The following is a 23611-nucleotide window of genomic DNA, read 5'->3' as shown; positions in this document are numbered from 1 at the left end:
AGAAGGTGATGAAGACCACTGCGGGCCATCACAAGTACATAATAAGGACACATTATCAGACGCTCATGACGATGATGATGATGATGATGATGGGCAAGCCAAAGGTGAAAGGGCATGTCACACTGACTCATTCACTTCAAAGCTGTCTTTAAAAGGGCACGGAAAAACTCACAGTGGTGAAAAACCTTTTCCTTGCTCGGTTTGTGGCAAAAGCTTCTCTCGAAAGTTTCATTTAACAATCCACACAAGAACACACAGTGGAGAAACATCTTTTACCTGCTCAGTATGTGGCAAAAGCTTCTCTCAAAAGTCTCATTTAGTAATGCACACAAGAACGCACAGTGGAGAAAAACCTTTTTCTTGCTCAGTTTGTGGCAAAAGCTTCTATCAAAAGTTTGATTTAACAATCCACACAAGAATGCACAGTGGAGAAAAACCTTTTTCTTGCTCAGTTTGCGGCAAAAGCTTCTCTCGGAAGTCTCATTTAGTAAGGCACACAGGAACGCACAGTGGAGAAAAACCTTTTTCTTGCTCAGTTTGTGGCAAAAGCTTCTCTCGGAAGTCTCATTTAGTAAGGCACACAAGAACGCACAGTGGAGAAAAACCTTTTTCTTGCTCAGTTTGTGGCAAAGGATTCTCTGAAAAGGGACATTTAACATATCACACAAGAAAGCACAGTGGAGAAAAACCTTTTTCTTGCTCAGTTTGTGGAAAATGCTTCTCTCAAAAGTCAAGTTTAACAGAACACACAAGAACACACAGTGGAGAAAAACCTTTTTCTTGCTCAGTTTGTGGAAAATGCTTCTCACAAAAGTCAAGTTTAACAAGCCACACAAGAAAGCACACTGGAGAAAACCCTTTTTCCTGCTCAGTTTGTGGTAGACGCTTCTCTGTAAAGTCAAATTTAACTTGTCACACAAGAACACACACTGGAGAAAAACCTTTTTCTTGCTCAGTATGTGGCAAAAGCTTCTCTCATAAGGCAAGTTTCACAAAACACACAAGAACACACACTGGTGAAAAAGCTTTTTTCTGCTCAATTTGTGGCAAGAGTTTCTCTCAAAAGTCGCATTTACGACGCCACACAAGAGCACACAGTGGAGACAAGCCATTCAGTTGCAGCGTTTGTGCAAAAAAATTCTTCACTCAACGTAGTGCTGAGAGACACGATTGTGCTGGTGAGAATTGCAGCAATCCTTGAAGCTTAAAAAAAGACAACAAAAAACTGAAGGAACTGACTCTTTGTGGTATGATGTAAATTTTGATTTTGAATAAAATCTGAAAAATTTAATTTTGCAAAGCTCTTTTATTGGCACTAAGCCAATGGGGTCAGAGCCAGAATTATCAATGTGTTTGTGTGATGATTTTTTTGTGTTTACATCAAACATGTAAATAAAATTAATTGCCTTTGCCTGGAACAACATTTGTTAACGTTATGCTTTTCAGTTGTCTTTTTAATCGTACTTAATGGAAAAGGTGTGAGAAGAAACGGTGCTTATGAAATCGGTGCCTTCCACAATCATCAATAAAATCACTTGTTCCACTTGCTCAACTGGCCTTCATTACGCTGTGTGAAAAGGTGAAAAACTGAACTCGAAGTTGAACTATAAAAAGAACCAGAAAGAAAAACGCAAATCGTCTCAGTTTCTCTCAAAGGTTTTGGAATGTCAGGAGTTGGCAACTTGATGGCGACTGGAGTCAGCGCTGGTTTTCTCGCTGTGTTTGGCTGGCTCGTATATGTATGGTCCATTGAACAAAACTCAAACTCTTCAAATATCCCCTCTCATACATTTAATATTTCACTTTCTGAATAAATTTCTGACTTGCTAAAACCACTTTCTAGATTGAGCTCTATCAAGCGTTTGGGGTTTGTTGCTAAGCAGGATCTCACTTTGGAAAAACTGTCATTTTGTCAAATATACCAAATATTTTTGTTCATGCTATATTATATTTTTTATACATTGGATTAGTTATATAATTAAATAGGGAAATATTAAAATTGGAAACCACATACAGACTTAATTCAATTAATAAGAAATATCGAAACATTTTATAAATATTGAACTCATTGAGAAGAGTCCCAGTATTGAAATAAATATTGAAATATAAAAAATACTTATGTATTAAATTAATTCAATAACCCGACCCCGGATGAGCGGCAGAAAATGGCTGGATGGATGGAATAATTTAAATTGCATACATATTCAAATGAACAAATATGTTAAGAAATATTCAAGAGTGAAATGAAAAAGTTTAAATTAATATTGATATAATGTTGCATATTATAATAATTGAATAAATATTGTAGTATTACATCAGCAAGCTTAAATATACATTGAAATACATTTTTAAAAAGTCGTGTATTATTAAATGGCCTAATATAGATATGGGAAGTAATTCTCTTTGTGAAACTATGAAGGGACTGGAGCTCACAGAAGTGACCAGTCTTGGTTCTGAAGTTCCGATGTAACCAGATACTGCCCTAAGAGAAAATAGGCCTGAGCATTGTTTATGGTGGGGGCAATTCTCTCGCCAGGTCAGTGACCTTCCAGGGTGTGACAGTAATTTAAGGTGGTCACTCGTAGACTGGTCGTATCAACGGGGAGACGCACCTGCTCTCCCTCTGGGGGACTTTTGGAGGGAAATCCCGAAGACTAGCGGGATGGGAATGCATATGCAACAAGGGAAATTAGATATTCATGTCCCATTTGGGCATTCCATAAAAGAAGGGAATGTCTGAGAGGGCGCTCGCACGTGCGCGGAGCGCACACACGCACACGTTTTTGGGGAGACTTCTTTTGACATCAGCATGTGACGAGAATAAAATCTTTCTTCTTTCTTTCGTTCTTTTCCATCACCAATCCAGCCTTGCTCGGCTGCCTCTCCGGAAGGCAGCAAGGACCCACACTTCAAAGACAAAATATACGACATATTGAAAGAAAAATAATACTCAAATATTGAAATAAGTATAGAATTGAATGAATAAACAACAAAGAAATAAATACCTCCTGGAAAATATCCTTATTTATCAACATTTCTCAAAGCACAACATTTCGATCAGATTGAGTTCTTGCTTGCACATTCTTAAACAATCATAAGTTTTTTACTTTTAATTTTTAAGTTACTTCAGTGCATTTCATACCTGTGCCTTCAGTGAAGTCCTTCTTTGTCCTACTTGAATAAATCCCCATCAAAATACCATCATTTATGACACCACGGCTGGACAAATAATATCCAGAAACACACTTACGCACCACTGAGTGAGTGTTGGACGATATAGCTTCTCTTGAAAGGTCCGACTTGAAAATGTCCTTGCAAGTGTATCTGCAATTAAATCCACACTTTTCCCTCCTTCGGCCATTGTGGTTAAAAAAAAGCAAGAATATATTTTAGATTTTCGAACGGCCGCCAATTACAACTTTCGAGTGTGTTGATTCGGCATCGCGCTGCCCCCTCACGAGTGAGTATCCAATCACAAAACGCGTTCATCACCCTCAGCAAAAGGCCAGCGAAAAGGTTCACTGTAACCAACTCGTGATCTGATTGGCTGTCGCAACCGTCAAACAAGGCCGTGAAATTGAAAACCGACAACAATCAGCCAATAAAAACAAAGGGATGTTGTAGGCTAAAAGTGACAGCAAAGGGAAGACAACACAAATTAACGTTCACAATTGTGCCAAGTAGACTGGAGTCAATTTTTGGAGACAGGACATCTGAAGATCTTGGATTGATAAAAAGAATTTACCAAATCACCAGCAAGGATGTCAATAAGAACAACAAAATGTTGAACAGTGACGGTAGTAAGAGTATAGTGAACAAATACTTTTCTGTCTTCAAAGGTAGCGTACCTTGTCCTTACAAAATACAGCTCAAGGAAGATGCTAAACCTGTAGTACATGCCCCGAGAAGAGTCCCAGCCCCTCTCAAAGAGAGATTAAAAAAGGAACTGAGCAGAATGACACCGATCGGAGTCATAGAGAAAGTGGAAGAACCCACCGACTGGGTAAATTCCATCACGCGTGTTAAAAAGAGGAACTTCCCAGAGTTACGTGTTTGCCTCGACCCCAAAGATCTGAATGAGAACATTAAAAACGAACATTATCGGATTCCCAAGCGTGAAGAAATCCTGAGTGACATGGCAGGTGCGAAGTACTTTAGCAAATGAGATGCATCGCATCGATTTTGGCAGCTGAAGCTGGACACCGAAAGCAGCAGGTACACCACCTTCAACACACCATTTGGGCGTTTCTGTTTTCTGAGACTGCCATTTGGCATAAAGTCTGCGCCTGAGTTCTTTCACAGAGCTATGGAGTCAATCATAGAAGGTCTGGAAGGAACCCGTGTGTACATTGATGATTTGGTTGTTTGGGGAAACACGGAACAAGAACACAATGAGAGATTCGAGGAACTGCTACAAAGAGTTAAAATGAATGGACTTAAACTAAAACGAGAGAAATGTCTAATCTCGTTGCACACTTGAGTACAATGTCAATAAAGGGATTTCTGATTTCTGAAATGTCTGTTTGGAGTTACAGAATTGACATTCTTGGGAGACAAGCTCACAGCAGATGGAGTGGTGCCAGACAGAACCAAAGTGCAAGCAATGCTGGACATGCCAGTTCCAACTGAGAAAAAAGGACTTCTGCGAGCAATGGGGATGATAAACCTCCGGGGCAAGTTCATTCCAAACCTCTCTTCAAGTCAAAGTCCCAAAGTTTGCTGCTGCATCACAACGTAGTCTTTGAGTGGACAACAAAACATGACAAAGAATGGCAAGATCTAAAGAGAACTGTGACAACTGAGCCAGTCCTTGCCTACTTTGATCCATCAAAACCAACCAAAATTTCCACTGAAGCGTCGAAAGATGGGCTAGGTGCCGTACTGTTGCAAAAGGCGAGAGACACATGGCAACCTGTAGCCTATGCATCCAGGTCAATGTTAGAGACTGAAAAATGCTATGCACAGATCGAAAAGGAGTCACTGGGTCTAGTGTTTGGATGTGGCAAATTTCACACGTATGTTTATGGACTGCCCACGTTCATAGCAGAGACTGATCATAAGCCACTGATTTCAATTAGGAAGAAAAATCTCAATGACATGACGCCCAGAATTCAACGCATGATGACGTTGCAGCGCTATGATTTTGAGCTAATATACACGCCTGGAAAATACATCGTGCTTGCTGATGCGTTATCCCGAGCGCCGCACCCTAACAGTGACATCAAGGACTGCGTTACGGCGGAGGAGGCTGAGGCTCACATTAACATGGTCACAGCCGCGCTTCCTGCTACTGACGCTATGCTGCAACAAATTGTTGCAGAGACGGCTATGGACCCAGTCTTGAACAAAGTGTCACAATGTATGAACAATGGATGGTCAAAAGGGAACTGCCCTCAGTTTTACCCGATGAGAGCGGAGTTGTGCATGGCGGACGGCCTCCTGCTGAGGACGGACAGGATTGTAGTTCCACAAGCTATGCACAAGGACATGCTTCAGCGTCTTCACGAAGGACACCTGGGAGTGGAGAAATGTAAGAGAAGAGCACGAGAAGCCATCTACTGGCCGGGCATTAACAAAGACATCGAAGAAATGATTCAAAAATGCCAAGTTTGCCAAAAACATCAACACAAACAAGTCAAAGAGCCAATACTGGTAGCTGACCTTCCCACAACTCCCTGGCAGAAGGTAGGCACTGATTTGTTTCATATAAGAGAACATTATCAGGTTCCCAAGCGTGAAAAAAATCCTGAGTGACATGGCAGGTGCTAAGTACTTCAAATTAGATCCATCGCATGGATTTTGGTATTCATAAATGTGTTTGGTTTGCTTTTGTGAATAAAGATTTTACAAAAAACGTATGAGTAAATATTTATCATCTCATCAATATTTGCACAACAGAGTACTGAGTTTCGAGATCCTCACAATAATAATTCTCAAAATTATATTTCTTATCAATTTAGCTTAGTTAAGGAATATTTTATTGACAATCTAACATCACTATACAAAGACAGAAAAAAAAATTGGTGGTGGGGGGGCGCGAATCTTTTTCTTCTTGGTAGGGGAGGGCGTGAAATAATTGAGAAGCACTTCTAGTATATGCAGACATTATATTCATACAATCTTGCAGCCCGAGTGAACCGCAGCATCGGTCAGAGAATCGTAAACGTCCCACTGCTGTTGCAGCGGCGGCTTCTCGGGGCATAGGCGGAAGTGACGCGAGAGATGACTCACCAATGTGGCGTGAATTTAGTTATTTTGTTACATTTTTTTAATCAACCGAAATAAAATATTATATAAAAAAAAATATATTAAAATAGAACAGCCAGGTGTAAAAAACAAACACAGAAGCAAATAAATATATTTGAAAAATACGCGCTTAATAAAGCATGACGTCATAGCAAGCGCGCAGCTTCCGAAGGACCTCGACCACATCCACGGGTCGTCCACACCGGAACAAAAAATCCCACCGCTAAATTCTTCTGATTTAGTGTGGAACTGACTGTAATTTTCTCAAAGCATGTCCAGTGCTACTCTAAAGGACTACGACATAATTCATTAAGTTTTTGTGTCCCGATAACCTCATCTTCGCGCGTTGATGCTTTTCGGCGTAGTTAGCTTAGCTTGTTAGCTAGCTAGCCGCTAACGAAAAGAGGCACATGACTCATTGCCAAGCAGAGATCAAGTGCGGATTTTTTGGAATTATCATTTGAAAATGTGTGCAAGAACGACACCCAAGTACAAAGAGGAACTTTGTGGAATAAAAGAAGAGAACGAGCAACGTCTTCAACTGTTGGGCGAAGGTTGCAACCAGCCTCGTGTTGTGCCACTCAAAGCAGGTTTGTACACGTTTTACTCTCATTTGCTTTGTTTCGAACGACTTTCTTTCATCAGAAATATGCATCACAACATTAAGTTGTTTGGGGAAATGCGTTCAAGGTTATTGCCGTTTTATTTTTAAATATTGCCTTTTACTTGTCGGTTTGCTGAACATTTGTTTATGCCAAATGAAATCAGTGCAGAAAATAAATGCCAAAGAATAACCAATAGTGGGGGGTAAACTCCATGTTTTTCCCAGGATAAAATTTGAACTCGTTTAACATTTTACATTTTCTGGTTTTTATATCTTGTTCAAGCAATTCCTTACGGAAGGAATTCTGCCCGACTCTAAAAAATGTGCACACTGCGGCGAAAACATCAATGGCGGTTGATCAATTTTAGTGGATAAAACACAAAATATTAAGTTTAAAAAAAAAAAAAATCAAGTACGTATTGGTCTTATTTATTTATTTATTTATTAACTTTGTACTGGCTTCGTCGGGTGAGAGTCAATGAACCTCCGGTGGCTCTGCACTGTTTTGTGCATATGTGCGTAGTTTCACCCCATCCAATCATTTAAAATACATTGAATGCATCCATCCAGGGTTGCACGGATCTCATCAGTGAACAAGCGCATGCTGCAAGGAATGCATCTGCATCTTTGGCTTACTATGGGCTTAAAAAGGGAGAACGTCACAACCCCCTTTTCTACCTACAAGTACAGGAACATTTAGTTCCTGGTCATAAAGTTCCTGTGGCCCAGGTGGTTTGCATCTCCCCCACAACTCGTAGTTCCTGGTAATTTATCCCAATGACAATGATGATGTATCAGTGGGAGGTCTTGTGTTCCTTTGTTACTCATTACTGACACCCTTTGGCAGTTAAGCATCATTGCAGTTCCAAAATAATTCAGTGAACTCTTAAAATATTATGGTGTATCTTAGTCTAATTTGAATATGTATTGGATAAGTTTAATATAAACAGTCATTATTCAAATATGTCAACATGAAAGTCAGAGTGAAAGTGTTGTTGCTTAATGCTTATGTGAAGGGATTTTGTCTCTTCAAACATAATTTTGTTTTAAATTTGATTTAGAAACAGAAATTTTATTTAAAAAAAGGAAAAAGGGGAATGTCGGAATGTACTAGCAGGATAAATGTCATTTTGGGTAAAAAAAACCAAACAAACGTAAATCATGCAATAAATAGCGACTCTGATGCCAGGGCCCCTTTAATTCTTTTTGGTATTCAGATTATAATGGAAGCAAAAAGTACCCACGATGAAACTATCTCTAAATGCAAAATGAAATACTTGTAAACATATTTCACTTGAACGATTCCTATTTTATCAATGACATTATGTTGCGATGGCCCCCAGTGGCCCCCATTAATAAGTTAGGGTCCCACAACAGGTGTTCCATCAGACGCACACAATAGCTTGTGTGTGCTAACTTCAGCTCGCTTCCAGAAACGTCTGTGACTAATTCAGGAATGAAATCGGGCATCAGCCGCAACGTGCTTCCTTTTTAGATGCTCGTTTATCACTGTTGTTGTGCTGCTAAAGGGAGGTTTACATCGTAGGACGTAATTTTGTGAAATGCCCCCATAGTCCGGTCCAAGTTGGGGTCGCACGCATTGCTCCGTGTGCGGCAGGCATAAGTCAAGGTAGCACAGTAGAAACAATATAAGACAAAGTCACCGCATGAGCTTTGACTTGACCAAACCAAATGTGTGTTTGTCTTTTTGTGTCCGACAGACGTCAGTGAATACGATCCCTGTTCTGTGAAAGAGGAGCCAGACTTGACTCACATGAAAAAGGAGGAGGAGGAGGAGGAGATCAACAAGTCACCAGTGAACGGTGTCCCAATCAAGACTGAAGATGAAAACAAAGATGAGAGTGAGGACAACAGAGGGGCGGAGCCTCCAAGCAGCATCTCAAGTAGTCACGTGACAGCAGAAGGTGATGAAGACCAATGGAGACCATCACAAGTACATAATGAGGACACATTATCAGATGCTCATCACGATGATGATACTTATGATGATGATGAAGATGATGATGATGATGGGCAAGCCAAAGGTGAAAGGGCATGTCACACTGACTCATTAACTTCAAAGTTGTCTTTAAAAGGGCACACAAAAACACACACTGGAGAAAAAACATTTTCCTGCTCAATTTGTGGCAAGAGTTTCTCTCAAAAGTCGCATTTAACAAACCACACAAGAACACACAGTGGAGAAAAACTTTTTTCTTGCTCAGTTTGCAGTAAATGCTTTTCTCAAAAGTCTTATTTAGTAAGGCACACAAGAACACACACTGGAGAAAAACCTTTTTCCTGCTCAGTTTGTGGCAGAAGCTTCTTTGATAAGTCAACCTTAACAAAACATAGAAGAACACACAGTGGTGAAAAACCTTTTTCCTGCTCAGTTTGTGGCAAAAGCTTCTCTCAAAAGGCACATTTAACAATCCACACAAGAACACACACTGGAGAAAAACCTTTTTCCTGCTCAGTTTGTGGCAAGAGTTTCTCTCATAAGATAAGTTTAACAAAACACACAACAACACACAGTGGTGAAAAACCTTTTTCCTGCTCAGTTTGTGGAAAATTCTTCTCAAGAAAGACATATTTAACAGAACACACAAGAACACACAGTGGTGAAAAACCTTTTACCTGCTCAGTTTGTGGCCAAAGCTTCCTGTATAAGTCAACTTTAACAAGACACACAAGAACACACAGTGGTGAAAAACCTTTTTCCTGTTCAGTTTGTGGCAAAAGCTTCTCTCAAAAGGCACATTTAACAATCCACACAAGAACACACACTGGAGAAAAACCTTTTTCCTGCTCAGTTTGTGGCAAGAGTTTCTCTCATAAGATAAGTTTAACAAAACACACAACAACACACAGTGGTGAAAAACCTTTTTCCTGCTCAGTTTGTGGAAAATTCTTCTCAAGAAAGACATATTTAACAGAACACACAAGAACACACAGTGGTGAAAAACCTTTTACCTGCTCAGTTTGTGGCCAAAGCTTCCTGTATAAGTCAACTTTAACAAGGCACACAAGAACACACACTGGAGAAAAAACTTATTCCTGCTCAGTTTGTGGCAAAAGCTTCTCTGTAAAGTCAAGTTTACGAAGCCACACAAGAACGCACAGTGGAGACAAGCCATTCAGTTGCAGCGTTTGTGCTAAAAAATTCTCCACTAAACGGAGTGCTAAGAGACACGATTGTGCTGGTGAGAAAAGCAGCGATCCTTGAAGCTTAAAAAAAAGACAACAAAAAACTGAAGGAACTGACTCTTTGTGGTAAGATGTAAATGTGATTTTGAATGAAATATGATAAATTTAGTTTTGCAAAGCTCTTTTATTGACACTAAGCCAATGTGATCAGCGCTGGTTTTCTCGGTGTGTTTGGCTGGGTCGTATATGTATGGTCCATTGAACAAAACTCAAAGTCTTCAAATATCCCCTCACATACATTTAACATTTCACTTTCTGATTAAAAGAGATAGAAAATAGGCCTGAGCATTGTTTATGGTGGGGGCAATTCTCTCGCCAGGTCAGTGACCTTCCAGGGTATGAGAGTAATTTAAGGTGGTCACTAGTAGACGGCGTATCAACGGGGAGACGCATCTGCTCTCCCTCTGGGGGACTTTTGGAGGGAAATCCCAAAGACTAGCGGGATGGGAATGCATATGCAACAAGTCAAGTCAATTTTATTTGTATCGCCCTAAATCACAGACAGTCTCAAAGGGCTTTACATAACCACAATCGACATCCACTGATCTTAACCCCCAGGAGGGCAAGGAAAAACTCAAAAAACCTCATTAGGGGAAAAGTGAGAAACCTAGAGAAGGGACAACAAATGGGGGAATCCCCCTTCCAGGCTGCAATGGATGCCAACTGGGCAACATTTGACACATAAGATGATGCTATACAATGTTAGATGAGATAATGTGAGAGTCAATCAAAAGAAGTGCTGCAGGAAGATGACTTCAGTGGAGTGGGTCCTCATCCAGGGCCGTAATCTCCATGGATGAGCCTTCGATCTTGTACCGGTCAGTTGGTGTAAATTCAGAACAGCCACTTCCAGGTGAATCACCATCGCCTAATTCCTGTGAGAGTATGTAAATAGTTCGTGTATTTTTAATCATGTTTTTATACACTATTTGTATCAATGATAATTACACACACACTCACAGACACGCACATCATTGCTTCAGCACACATGCGCACAACTGGCACACCCACACGCTTGTATAAGTTTCACTTTCCATAAGTTTCGTTTTCCTTTGAATAAAAGTCCAAAGGGTTGGGCGAAGAAGTCAGTGAGAGTGCGGGAGAGTGAACTGGCAAGACGTCTACTTCATCTCCTGGCTTCTCCTCCCATCGCGATGGAGAAAAGACAAAACCTTCCCTGGTTATTCCTCTGGTTCTCTGTATTTTAATTCAGTCTAATGAAGGCGTCAGGACCCTTTTAAACCTGACATTTATTGGTGCCGAAACCCGGGAGCCACACCCGGACAGGCGATCGTCGCTGGATATTTCGGGGGCCAACGAATCTGACGTCAGCGCTTCACCATTTGAAAGCGGGCCTCTGAGCTCCGGTGCGGCCGTCTGCCCGGATGTCGGTTCCCTGTCGGACCAGGCGGATCCGGAGGAAGCCAGGTATGGTTTTTCAAATTATTTTGTACCACCATTTTAAATTTTAAAACAATTCGTAAGGGGTGATTTATGTGAGGGAGTGAAAAAGCTGAGTAAGGAAGCACGCCGGCCGTTTTGCAGTAGTTCGGTCGAAAAGAAAATAAACTGGATGGTGCTCGTCTAAGGAGTTATAGAAAAATAATTGGGCCATAACTCATTGCGCTGAAGGGAAGCTGGACTTCTCGGGAGGCTGGATCTCCCTTACGGAGAGCATGGTAGCATTGATTGGCGGTTCTGCGGTCCGTCTGATAAGGAAGAAAGGAAGAAAAAAAACCCGATCGCGTTATTCAAGGAGTTACAAATAGTATTAGGCCGTAACTCGTTTCAACAGTGTTAAACATCTCAACTGAACATTACGGATAGCGCGGTAGTATCTATTAGAACGTCCTGCGGTACGTCTAAACCGGATCGTGTTGTTTAGGGAGTTACAAAAAGAAGAAATTAGGTCGTAACTCGTTCAAACCGACAGCACGGTAGAGTCTATTAGAAGTTCCTCGGTGTCGATAAATAGAGAGAAAGAGAAAAATAATCGCACTTGGAGGAGGTCTCCTCACAATTTCACATTGAAATTTAGGGAAAAATAAGGCATTATTTTTGGTGGTTTTTATTTTGAATTTCTTTGGCAAGCAGACTGCTCATTTTGACTGTGTGTGTGTGATCTTGGAGCTGCGCAGCTGTGTGTGTGTGGAGAAAGGAAAAAAGGAAAAACTAGGTGGGGGTTTGAGTCAGTGAGAAAGAGCGTGCGTGTGGGGGCGTGCGTGGGTGTGTGAGCGTGTGTGCGTGTGGGTTAGAATTCCAGCATAAGAAAGCAAATTCAGAAGTGAAAAGAATTTGCAGAGAAAGAAAGTAAGCTGAAGAGAAAAGGAAAAAGTAAAACCCACACACACAACATCAGATGTGGAATAATCATTTTTGCTTGTGGATGTTTGCGGAAAAACTGTATGCAAAGTGAGTGAATGGTGTGATTGGGGATTACAAATACCTTTTGGTATTTTATCTTGTATAATGCAATAAGGGTTATAAACAGGAATAGTATTTGAGAATGACAGAGAAGGTTGTTGAAGAAGGTAAAGAAGAGGGAGGGGGTTGCAACTGCCCCCTGCATCCTGAATTACCCCCACCACCCACATTATCAGGTAACGCCACATAGAATGAGAACTAGATCAGACAGAACTGCACCGATAAGACAAAAACCCCCAATAAAAGATAGAAAAACCAAAAAAGCGCTCACCTCAATGTGTTGCGTGTATAAGTGGCAGTGTGCATTTGTGGCAGAGGCTGCATTGGCCCTATAGGGCTGCACATACATAATTATGAGAGATATTAGTTGAATTAAAGGACTTATTATGGGCAAAAGATAAAGATGGATTGTGTTGCTGTTATTACTAACATGTTATTCTTGTTTGAAGTTGTTCCGTGTTGAGAACTGTGTGTGTCGTTTTGTGGGCCCGTGTATATGTCTGTGTGTCTGTCTGAGTGTCTGTCTGTGTGTCTAAATGTCAGGGAGAGTGATCAAAGTGGTTGGAATTATGCTAAAAGGATTGATGAAGTAGAGATAAAATGGAATCAAGGATTAGTAACCAACAAAAGGCTACTTATGAGTGACGAGATCTTATTGAGAAAAATAATTCCCAAATTTACAAAAGAAATTAATAAAGAAGATGATTTGAGGAGATAAATTCATTTAAATTTGAAATTAAATAAAATAACTTATACAACGGGATAGGCTTAAAAGAAAAGAGAGAAATAGCCTGATGTGCGTTTTCTGAAAAATAAAAAAATTTAACCCAGATGCCTAGGATGAGTGAAGATAAGGAAGTTCATCAAAAAACAGGATCTTGATAAAATTCAGTATTTAGACTCATGGAAAGCTGAACATGGCTTTAATGGTCAGTTAAAAACACGAAAAATAGCCGCATTGCAGAAATCAATCATAGCAAAGACAAAGAAAGACCCCAAAAAGATGAAGAAAAATGGCTTTGAGGAAACAGAATATTGGATGAGGGTAGCCTCAAAGAGAGAAGAGGGTGACAAGAAACAGAAAAGAAAGGATGAAAACAAAATAAGCAAGGGAAAGAAATGTGAAAAGTCAGATGGAGCAAATTAGGCTGAAATAGGAAGAGTAAAACAAGAGGAAGATGAGACATTTGGGCAATACAAAGTGAGAATGACAGCTGTGTTTCAAAACCACAGCGGGCTGCAGGAAGATGGTGATGTGGATGGGGCATTTCAACAGCAGTTGAAGAATGCTTTACATGCAGGATCAAGAGAGGAAATTCATAAGTGGGTAAATAAACATTACATTTGCCTGCCAACAGGTACCCTGGAGGAGTATGTAAATCACGCCCTCCATGCTGAGAAGATAGAAAATAAAAAGAAACAGAGGTCTATAGACACTTTTTATCAAAATAAAGGTCAGAAAGTCTTTTATCAAGGTGGAAGAGGCTGAGACAAGGACGCCTTCCCACCGGAGATGATATTTGTTACAATTGTGGCAGATCAGGACACTTTGCCAGAAACTGCCGTCAACCACACAGGAAGACCACACTAAAAGAAGGCCAGATAGCAAGAAATTGCCTTGAGAAGAAGCAGCCTTCAGCATGACTAAGATAGAAAGATTAAAGAACAGATGAGTTTTTAAATGAAGAGGTTTTCCTAAATTTACAAGAGATATTGGCTTTTGATTAAATGATTGAGCTGAAATAACCGTATTGGTAATGGGACACCAATTACCCTTTTTATGTGACATTGGTGCAGATAGGATTGCTTATAATAAATCAATTTCAAATGACAGGGCAAGTGAGAAAGCCCATAGTCAGATTTGCAAGTGGAAAAATGGAACAGAGTAACAGAATTAGAACCTGTGTGGTTGAGGGACCCAGAAGGACACTGAGTTGGTTGCATGAATTGAAATTAGTTTTATTTTGACAGAATAATGAGAGCCCAAGTTGTGGGGATGTGATTAATTTACAGAAAAAGTTTAGTGATGAGATAATTTATATTTACATGATTCAATAGACAAGATATATCATTTTGATGATGGTTTTTACTTAATTGTATACTTGCGTCTCCTTCAGAAAGGGAGAAGTAGGTGTTATGAAATTTTAACAATTGGATGAAGCTTCTGAAAGTGAACATGAGGAATTTTTGCAAAAACATAGGTGTTTCTTGATTTTTTAAATTTTGATTCGAGACATTGGTAGGTTTGAGTGGTTGTGGAAAAACTACAGTGAATTTGGAAATTAGGAGCAGACTGTGGAGAGGCTCCTGTGAGGAGGAGGATAGAAATTAGATTTTGCTTTTTGGTGAATTGAAGAAATAAATATTTTAGATTTCATATTCCAGTTGATGATGTTTATATTAAAGTAGGCCAGAGATGCAATGAAATGCAGAAATATAAATGATACAGGAAAAATTTGGCAAGGGCTATAATTTTCATTAAAGCAGAGAAGAAATTAGAAATTGCAAATAACATTGATGTGTACTTGTCCACTTTGAAGTAGAATTAACATGTTCATTTTGTGATAAGAAATTTGTGATTATGTGAAAAAGGAAAAAGAGAATTACAGGCTTTTCAAATAAAACAACCTAATTTAAATTGGCCAACTTGTAAAATGGAAAAGAAGATTCTAAACTATGCACAAAAAGCTTGAACGTGTTGAGCAGAAGAAAGGAAAAGAGAAAACATTTAAAAAAAAAGAAGGAAGCATAGAGTCTTGTGATAAACAATAACTTTTCAGGACGAAGAGAGAAGCAATAGAAGATCACGTGGCGAAAGAAAAAAACTAACATAAAAAGTGTGTGTAGAAGGACTTCTACATCAACATGCGTTTTGCTTATTAGGCCGTGATACACTGACAATTGGACTTTAATATCAGAATCAATAAGCAAGGGCGAATTTAAACAAGAGTCAAAACTTTAAAAGGACGCATTGTCAGTGATAAGCGGGAAGAAAAATAGTAATAAATCTTTGCCAGACCACTGTTGTGTAAACACCTTCCTTGGCACTTTCATGACCTCCATTAAGTCCCTGACCTTTCATAGATAAAGTTGGAGCCCAAAGTCTCTCAGGGCTGTAATTTATGCGGCAGAGAAAGAGCCCAACAGGCTTAGGGTGAGTTTAAAACAATAGTATCATGGCCATAAAATGGGTTGTGTATGTTGGAACTTGTGGAGATACACTGCAAGATTGTATTTACAAAGCATCTTAATGCACTACCAAATTATTATTATAAGCCATTTGGGCAAACAGTGACTGCAAAAAATGGCTTCATGGACTTGTGTTGCTGCAGAAACACAGGAAAGTGAATCCATTTGCATATTAGTCACAACAATTTGGATTTCGTGGCAGAGAACCATTTAAGAGTGTGATCAAGAGCTTTCACTGCTGCTTTAAGGAATGAAAAAATGACATTCCATCACACGACATTCACATTGCACGGCGATTTAATTGTAACATTACATTAATAAGGTGCGATGCATTTAAGCCCAGCGCCATTCTTTTTCCACGCACCATTTAGAAGGCGCCACACGACTGTGGAGCCGTCCAAATTTTCACCAAACCCATGACTTGACTTTTTGACATATTTTCCTCCCGACTGGAGGAGTTAAGACGTGTAGGACTTGAAGACCAGGTGCACCTTCCAGACTGATAAGAAAGTGTCTGAGAACCAAGGTTGTAGGAAGAAATCACGCTGACTTTTATGCGATGGGAGTATTAGTAGTGCGATACCAACAGATAACTTGTAAAAGAGAGAAATTGTTAGGATAAGCAGGAAGAGCGTAGGCGGTTGTGAGCTAATTAAAATTTGGAGTTTCCCATCTTGTATGAGCTGTATGGTTACAATGTGAACTCACAGTCAAGATAAAATGTTCTTGTGTTCTGTTGATTTTGGGCGAACGGGTGCTTTAAAAATCACAAAAGATAAAAGAAAAGTTGCGCATAAAGCACGTCTAAGTAAGTATTTGTAAATAGAAAAATTTTCTGAACAGAAAATGACACGATTACGATTGAATAAAGGCTGGAGCCAAGCCATAACCCCAAAGTCAACATAGCACAAGAGGTTTAATGAAAGCACACACACACACACACACACACACACACACACCCCCACACACACAGTAAATCAACTTGACAAGTTGATCTCAGGCCAGGGAAAAAGGCACCACTAATTGAACATGCACATTGGGTGGACAATGATGCAAACATTGAGTGAGACACGAGCAGACGTCGTGCCTCAACAGGGAGGAGATATCCGGCTTTTTAGATGAATTTTCTGAATTCGTAGCTGATTTAGTAACTCATGCGGATAATATACTTATCATGGGCGACTTCAACATTCATATGAATCTCCCGTCGGAACCACTTACGGTAGCGTTTCGGACAATCATTGATATGTTTGGTTTCACGCAAATAATAAATGAAGCAACGCATATAAATGGCAATACGCTAGATTTGGTATTAACCCGAGGCTTAGCATCTTCAAAAATAATTGTATTACCATATACCAGTGCTATATCTGACCATTACTTTATCAAATTTGAAGTCTTGGCTCACTGTCATCGTTCTGACCATAATCAAAATTATAGCAGCCGTAACATTAGCTCCTCAACCATCGTTGCGCTCTCTGAGCTACTCCCTTTAGCAACTGCTTCGTTTCCTAATTATATTGGTACGATTGATGATCTCACAAACAACTTTAATGTCGCTTTGTTAAATGCGCTTGACTCCGTCGCGCCTTTAAAAACTAAAACTCGTCCAAAGAGGCTTACTCCGTGGTTTACAGAGGAAACGCGCGTACTGAAACGATCTTGTAGGAAGCTTGAGCGCAAATGGCGTGCGACCAAACTTGAGGTCTTCCGTCAGGCATGGTGCGATAGTTTACTAATATACAAAGAAGCGCTTAATTTAGCCAAAACTAATTATTATTCTAGATTAATTGTCTTACATAAAAACAACCCTAAATATTTATTTGATACCGTAGCAATGCTAACGCAACAGCGACCAACCTCGGATAGCTCTTCCTATTCAGCTCACGATTTTATGCAATTTTTTACTCAGAAGATAGAATGTATTCGTGATGAGATTAAAGACACTGTTCTTAAAATTCCGTCGAATTCCGCGATAAATTGTGTTAATAGGGACATTAGGGCTGATAACTGTCCGATAAGCTTATGTCAATTTAAAAAAATATCTCTTGAGAGCCTAACAAAATTGGTTAGTGCGGCAAAACCGACAACTTGTGTGCTCGATCCGCTTCCTGGCAAACTAATTAAAGAACTGTTTACGACCCTAGGACCGTCTGTTTTAAATATAATTAATCTATCACTTACCACGGGTGTAGTACCAGCAGCTTTTAGGACCGCCGTTATCCGACCGTTACTTAAGCAACCAAACCTTGACCCAGAGAGTCTCATCAACTATAGGCCGGTTTCAAATCTTCCGTTTATTGCAAAAATTCTTGAAAAAGTCGTAGCGCAACAACTTAATGAATATATGACTGCTAATAATCAATTTGAACCTTTCCAATCGGGTTTTAGAGCCGACCACTCTACTGAGACGGCCCTTGCTAAAGTTACTAATGATCTTCTCATAGCTATGGACGCCGACACCTCATCAATATTACTCTTACTCGATCTTAGTGCCGCTTTTGATACCGTTGATCATAACATATTATTAAAACGCCTTGAAACGTGTGTTGGCATTTCAGGTTCAGCGCTTTCTTGGTTTAATTCGTATCTGTCGGAGAGGACGCACCGTGTAATTCATGGCAATACGACTTCGGATCTTTGTAAGATCATATGTGGAGTTCCGCAGGGATCGGTACTTGGACCTCTATTGTTTAGCATCTATATGCTACCGCTTGGTGATATTATACGGAAATATAACATTAGTTTTCACTGTTACGCTGATGATACGCAATTATACATGCCGTTGGATATAACGAATCCCCGCGACTGCTATAAATTAGAGGCGTGCCTTGCCGAAATTAAACAATGGATGTCTTTCAATTTTTTGCGTCTTAACTCAGATAAAACCGAGATGCTCATCATTGGACCAGCGCATCATCGGTACCTTTTCAAAGACACCACTCTGAATATCGATAAATGTAATATTATCCAAAAGGATTCAACAAAAAATCTCGGTGTTATATTTGACGCAACTATGTCTTTTCAAATGCACATTAAAAATATTACTCGAACTGCGTTTTTTCATCTGCGTAACATTGCTAAAATTCGCCCAATTCTATCAACGTGTGACGCGGAAATCTTAATCCATGCGTTTGTTACATCTCGCCTCGACTATTGTAACGCTTTGCTCTCGGGTCTCCCCATGTCGAGTATTAAAAGTCTGCAGTTAGTTCAAAATTCAGCAGCTAGACTCTTAACTAAGACGAGAAAGTTTGATCATATTACCCCGATATTAGCCAATTTGCATTGGCTTCCGGTCCACTTGAGATGTGATTTTAAAGTTCTGCTACTTACTTTTAAAATATTGCACGGCTTAGCACCTTCTTATCTCGTTGACCTCGTGGTACCATATGTTCCGTCCCGAAACCTTCGCTCACAAAATGCTGGTCTTTTAGTGATCCCGCGAGCCAAAAAGAAGTCCGCAGGTTCTAGAGCGTTCTCTATTCGGGCACCAATGCTTTGGAATGCACTTCCCTCAGATATTAGAGGCGCCACCTCAGTAGAAATGTTCAAAACACTATTAAAGACGCATTTATACTCTTGTGCATTTAGCTGAAATATTTGTTGGCCTGTTTACTGCCGCTTTTTTTTTCTTTTGTTTTCTTTTCTGCCCCCTTTTCCCCCGGCTGGGGGATTAGGTGACGGTGACCCACTAGGAAGTTTAAGGCATTGACCAACTGGGCATGCACCTGTTCCAGTGATGTCGTCTTCCTGCAGCGCGACATTTGATCAATTTATTTATATACTTTAGCATCTAATTTAATTATTTGTTGGCCTGTTTACTGCCGCTTCTTCTCTTTTCTGCCCCCTCCTTCCCCTGCTTGGGAATTAGGTGATGGGGACATGCTTTGAAGATTACGGCACTGACGAACCGGGAAGGGACCTGCTCTGCCGAAGTCGTCTTCATGCAGCGCCTTTTCTGATTTCCTTATATTTCAGCACTTCATTGAACTACTTGTTGGCCTGTTTGCTATTTCTGTTCTTTCTTTTCTGTTCCCAATTCCCCGAATTAGGTGATGGCGATTCACTTGGAAGTGGCTGTACTGAATTTACACCAACTGACCGGTACAAGATCGAAGGCTCATCTTCGGATATGCTGCCATGGATATTACGGCCCTGGATGAGGACCCACTCCACTGAAGTCATCTTCCTGCAGCACTTCATTCAATTGACTCTTATATTATCTCATCTATTATTGCATAGCATCATTGTATGTGCCAAATGTTGCCCAGTTGGCATCCATTGCAGCCTGGTCATCCTGGAAGGGGGATTCCCCCATCTGTGGTCCCTTCTCAAGGTTTCTCACTTTTCCCCTAATGAGGTTTTGTGAGTTTTTCCTTGCCCTCCTGGGGGTTAAGATCGGGGATGTCGATTGTGGCTATGTAAAGCCCTTTGAGACTGTCTGTGATTAAGGGCTATACAAATAAAATTGACTTGACTTGACTAGATATGATATGGAATTGTTCCCACATACAGACTTTTCAACAAAAAAATTTTTTGGACAGTGTTATTTGTTTGGGTTGCAATATTGTTTGACTATGATTGATATGTTTTCAAAATGGATCAAGTTGTTTCCAACAACACATGCTGATGCTAAAAACGATTGGGAAAAGTGTTGTGTAATCAAATTATCCTGACATTTGGAATTTCAAGAAGTGATTTGAAGTGAAAATGATGCATTTTGAGAATGATGTTGTAACAAGTGGGACAGTTGTTAAAAAATGGACTCAAAGCGTCACTGTGCATACAGTCTGCAGGACTTGTGGAACGCACTAATTGAACTGTTATGGCCAGACTTATCAAGACAATGAAAAAAAAGAGACAATGGCCAGACTGGGTTTCAATCACAGCAATGAGGACAATGCCAGCCGAAGGAAGGACACTATCCCCAATAGACTCTCAGGTTCATCAGAACCACCAACGCAAAATATGTTTGACCGAAAAAGATCCAAAAGACGCCAATACTGGTCAAGTGTTGTTCTGATTTACAGAAATTACGTCCGTGTGGGAGACCAACTCTTCTTCAAGGTGTTGAAACGACTTCGTTGGGGGGAAGTGAATGCTGAGATGGCCCTCGCCAGATGATGGCGGTGACCCCGACGCAGCAAAGGTCGCGGGGCGTGGCAGCTGGATCCACCAGTTGCAGTACAAACTTCACCGGTTTCCAGCTAAAGGCCTAGCAACGCGAATCCCTCGAACAGGAGTCCACCTGAGTCAGAATCTCGGACCACACGCACATCAGAACCACACCACCAGCCACAGATACGAATGTTGAAGCCACAGAATAAAAAGATTAGATATGGTTTGGAAATTAATGACGTACATAAAGTAATTTTAGCCTTGATTGAAGAACATAATTGCATTTAAAGTTTTAAAAATGAAACAATTATTGATGTTATGACCACTATGAAGAATTTGAAAGACAATATATCGGGATAATTATGGTTTTCATTTTTGTTATGTGTAGACTGTTTTTGTTGCATTATTTTTATGACAAAAATGATGATTAATTGCATGTTTGTTGTCCAAAAGTAACATTACAATCTGATTGATGTTGAGTATGACAAACTCGAACTGGACGATGACGAACTCGAACTGGACACTGAAACGTAAAATGAAAATGGACTTGTCGCCCAAGCCCCACACGTGCATACACATACACCACACACGAAGATCCGGGAGGTAAAGACGGCTGTCTCCTCCTACAGCGAGGCAAGGGGCCTGCATCAAGTCACCCCAGGGACAAGCTCTGCGTGGAGACAGTTTTGTTATTTTTCACTAGGCACATTGAAATGTATTTTTATATGTTTTATTCCCTGATGGTCATCAAATGATGAAGATCTCGTTCCACGTCGGAAGAGAGGAGAGGAATTTTTGTCCCTACTGAGGGTTTTTCGCCTCTCCACGGATGACCACACTGTTGTATGATTTCATAATGATGATCTGTCCTAAAGCCGTAGGGCCATGATTTTGAATTCACAACAGGGGGGAATGTTAGGATATGTCACCAATTTTGTGTATTCATAATCATGTTTCAAACACTATTTGTATCACTAATAACTGTATACACAGACACTCATTTAGCAGACATGAGCACAGCTTGAACACACACACACACACATTCGGTTTCAAGTTTCTGAATCTTCGAGCTGAAGTTTTAAACTGACTGTTGTGATTGGTTGTTTCCTGCCTGCCTGCTAGAATTCCAGAAGACAGCCCCCCTCTTTGTCTCTTTATGTCCGGAGGAGAGTCAGAGGAGGGGGTCAGATGAAGGGAGTGTGGGCTCTCTCTCTCTCACCAACTCGCAAATTGGAAAATAAAACTTTGCTTGATTGACTTTGGACATTCAGCCATCATTATTTAAATAATTCCCGGTGTAAAAAAAGGCGTCAGGGCCGTTTTAAACCTGACAACAGTGTTTCCCCCTCTGTATAATGGACAGGCATTAGGAGTGTTCCCTTACACTTCTATACATTTATACTGTGTATATTTGCATGCTTTTTATGAATGTCTGCTGCTTATGTTATCCATTAACGGCTACATTACGTCGCCGACTCTGTGTGATCTATATCTTTGCTGCTGTAACACCTCAAATTTCCCCATTGTGGGACTAATAAAGGACATTTTTATCTTTAAATATATAAATATATATAAAAAAAAATATATAATAGTAATACATAAGCAAGCTTAAATATTTACATGAAAATCGAATTAAATACTGAAAGAGGTAAAAAAACAGTGAAAGAAAAAATACTTAAATATTGAAGTGAGTATACAATTAAATGAATAAACAACAAACAAAAACCTCATCGAAAATATAATTTATCAACATTTGTCAAACCACAACGTGAAATTTTGATCTGAAAGATTTCTTTCTTGCATATTCTTAAAGAATCTTCATTATTTTTTTTCTTTTACTTTTTTAGTTACTTAACAACTCAATCCATGTGAAATATCCCCTTGGGAGAAAGAAAACATCACATGCAAAAAATAAAGAGCAACCTATTGTTTTTTCGGACAATCAAGGCACCATAGCACTGTCGAAAAAGCCTGTAAAAAGGCAAAGGTGCAAACTTGACAAAGTATCACTTTATCACGTCAGCTGTTAATAATGGGAAAATAGATTTGGGATTGTCACTGATGGTGTAGTGGTACATTCGCCTGATTTGTGTGCGGGTATCGTGGGTTCGGTTCTCACTCAGTGACAGTGTCTATGTCTGCCTTGTTCCTGGCTGGCGACCAGTTCAGGGAGTTGTGCGCCCTTCGCCCATAGACACCTGGGATAGGCTCCTGTGATCCTTTACAGCAGGGATGGGAAAACATTTTGATTGGCGGGCCACAATGGGTTCTAAAATTTGACATACGGGCCGGACCAGGAGCAGATGGATAAAGTGTTTTGGTACCCTCACGTCATCTGAGAAAAAAAAATACATTTAATTTTAAATGAAAGTGGAAAAAAAAGCATTACAACAATATAGATGTCTTTGAAAAAACACAGTATTTTGAAAATAAAACATGAACAAGGTTTATTCATTTAATTTTTTTTCAAGTTCAGCGAGCCTGATCAAAACGCCGCATGTGGCCCCCGGGCCGTAGTTTGCCCACGCCTGCGGTACAGGATAATCTGTGTGAAATACTGTCCAACCGACAACATGGTGGCAGATGTTTTAACAAAATCGGCAATAAAAGTTAAGTTGAAGACGTTTGTCAAGTTCATATTTCGGAACTGTCAGAGAAGTTTCTAAACAGGACCCTTCGGACTTTCCCGAACACGAAACCCTGGATGTCCAGCCAGGTTCGCTCACTCCTCACGGCCCGTGACACTGCCTTCAGGTCAGGTGACAGAGACATGTACAGTGTGGCCTGTGCTGACCAGAAATAAGGCATTAAGCGAGCCAA

At 40.1% G+C, this 23611-nt stretch overlaps 2 protein-coding genes across 2 annotated transcripts; both read left to right on the top strand.

The window, feature by feature from the left end:
• Positions 1-202: 202 nt before the first annotated feature.
• On the top strand, positions 203-1407 carry LOC148341937 (uncharacterized; the record flags this gene model as incomplete). Its single annotated transcript, XM_088288001.1, has 1 exon — positions 203-1407. A coding segment is annotated over one exon (999 nt), but the record flags the coding sequence as incomplete, so codon positions are not given.
• A 3891-nt stretch (positions 1408-5298) lies between these two features.
• On the top strand, positions 5299-23533 carry LOC148341936 (uncharacterized). The gene is made up of 3 exons (XM_088288000.1): positions 5299-5359; positions 9112-9914; positions 23462-23533. Exons 1-3 carry the CDS (start codon positions 5299-5301, stop codon positions 23531-23533), a joined length of 936 nt encoding a protein of 311 aa, XP_088144126.1.
• Positions 23534-23611: the final 78 nt, after the last annotated feature.

This window comes from Idiotropiscis lumnitzeri, chromosome 2, assembly GCF_059441095.1.
Source record: "Idiotropiscis lumnitzeri isolate Australia: NSW breed Sydney's pygmy pipehorse chromosome 2, RoL_Ilum_1.0, whole genome shotgun sequence".
NCBI lineage: Eukaryota > Metazoa > Chordata > Actinopteri > Syngnathiformes > Syngnathidae > Idiotropiscis > Idiotropiscis lumnitzeri.
The sequence above is the reverse complement of the archived record's forward strand: the minus strand, read 5'-3'. Positions and strand labels throughout refer to the sequence as shown.